General features: G+C 72.0%; 1 protein-coding gene across 1 annotated transcript; it reads right to left on the bottom strand.

Moving 5' to 3' along the window:
- Nucleotides 1-709: 709 nt before the first annotated feature.
- On the bottom strand, nt 710-1,193 carry MNEG_16394 (hypothetical protein; the record flags this gene model as incomplete). The annotated part of the gene is made up of 1 exon (XM_014035136.1): nt 710-1,193. A coding segment is annotated over one exon (484 nt), but the record flags the coding sequence as incomplete, so codon positions are not given.
- Between the last annotated feature and the right edge of the window lie 103 nt (nt 1,194-1,296).

Consider the following 1,296-nt stretch of genomic DNA (forward strand, 5'->3'; position numbering starts at 1 on the left):
CCTGCTCCTGCTGCTCTTGCTGCACTTGGTGCCTGCCGCCCCTCTGATTGTGCTCAGACCACCACTGACGGTCATGCGCCGCCGCTGGGGGCGCCGCGGCCGCCTCCTGCTGCAGTCGCCGTCCCCGGCCCCGTCGCCGCCGCACCGCCTGTTGCTGCTGCTGCTGCTGCTGGGCCGCAGGCGCGGCCGCCACTTCCACAACGCCCGCCACCGCCCCCTCCGCGGCCGCGGCTGCACCGCGCGTGAGCAGCTCAAGCGCTGCGCCCGCGGCCGCGGGACGGTGGCCGAGCGACAGCATCTGGGGCAGCGGAACGAAGGCGGTCGCGGCGGGCGTGCGCCACGTGATGTTGAAGCGCGAGTCTGTTGAGGCGTCCTGTTTCCTGAAAATCATGGCTGTCAGGGTGTAGTTGCCTGGCCAGGTGAGTTTTGGAAGGGGCACCGTTTGGGTGGTTGCAGGGAGGCAGGCAGGATCTTTCGAGGCGGCGGCAGTAGATGCAGGGTGGCAGGTCGAGGGCGGAAAAGTGCTTTGTCTATGATAGCTGGAAAGGGCCCCAGGATCAGGGGACGCGCGGGCAGACAGAGGCAAACGTGAACAGGTGGTCAGGGGCTCAGGCGAGGCGTCGCTCTCAGTTGCCGCTCGCCGCGCCCGCCCGCCAGTGATCCCCCCTCCCATTGCGCCCGGCGTTGCTGGTTCGATGCACTCGCCCACCTGGCCCGCGGAACGCCACGCGTGTGTCCCAGCTGCCAGCGGGCTGCCCGCCCTGCCCCTTCGCAGCATCGTCCACCAAAAGCACCCGTCTGCCGCCCAGCCACAGCGCAAACGGGTCGGCGGACTCCACCCTGATCACAAACCCCCCGCCCGCCGCGGCCACGGGCAGCATGCCGCTCAGCGCGGCCGTGAGCACGGTGTCGCCGGTCGCCGCGAACGCCCACTCTGATACATCGGGGCGCGGCGTCGCGCGGTGCAGCACGGGCTGCAGGACCGCGGCGTTGGTGGCGCCCCACAGGTTGAGGTACCAGCTGGCGGCGAGGCCGGGGGAGACCACCGTCACGGGGGGATCTGGGCGTTGTGAGGCTCCATCCCAGGCAAAGTCGCCTGTGGTGCGCCCCGCACCGCCGCTGCTGCTGCTGCTGCTGCTGCTGCTGCTGCTGCTGCTGCCAGGGAATATGGGGAGCTCCCCGAGCTCCCCCTCCTTGGCCGCAGCCACCGCAGCCACCAGCACCAGCGGCGCCGCGGGCGGCGGCGGCGCGCGGCGCGCGGGCGCCGCCGCGCCGCGGCCGGCGGGGAACGCGGAG

This window comes from Monoraphidium neglectum (assembly GCF_000611645.1).
Source record: "Monoraphidium neglectum strain SAG 48.87 unplaced genomic scaffold scaffold06319, whole genome shotgun sequence".
In the NCBI taxonomy this organism is placed as follows: Eukaryota; Viridiplantae; Chlorophyta; class Chlorophyceae; order Sphaeropleales; family Selenastraceae; genus Monoraphidium; species Monoraphidium neglectum.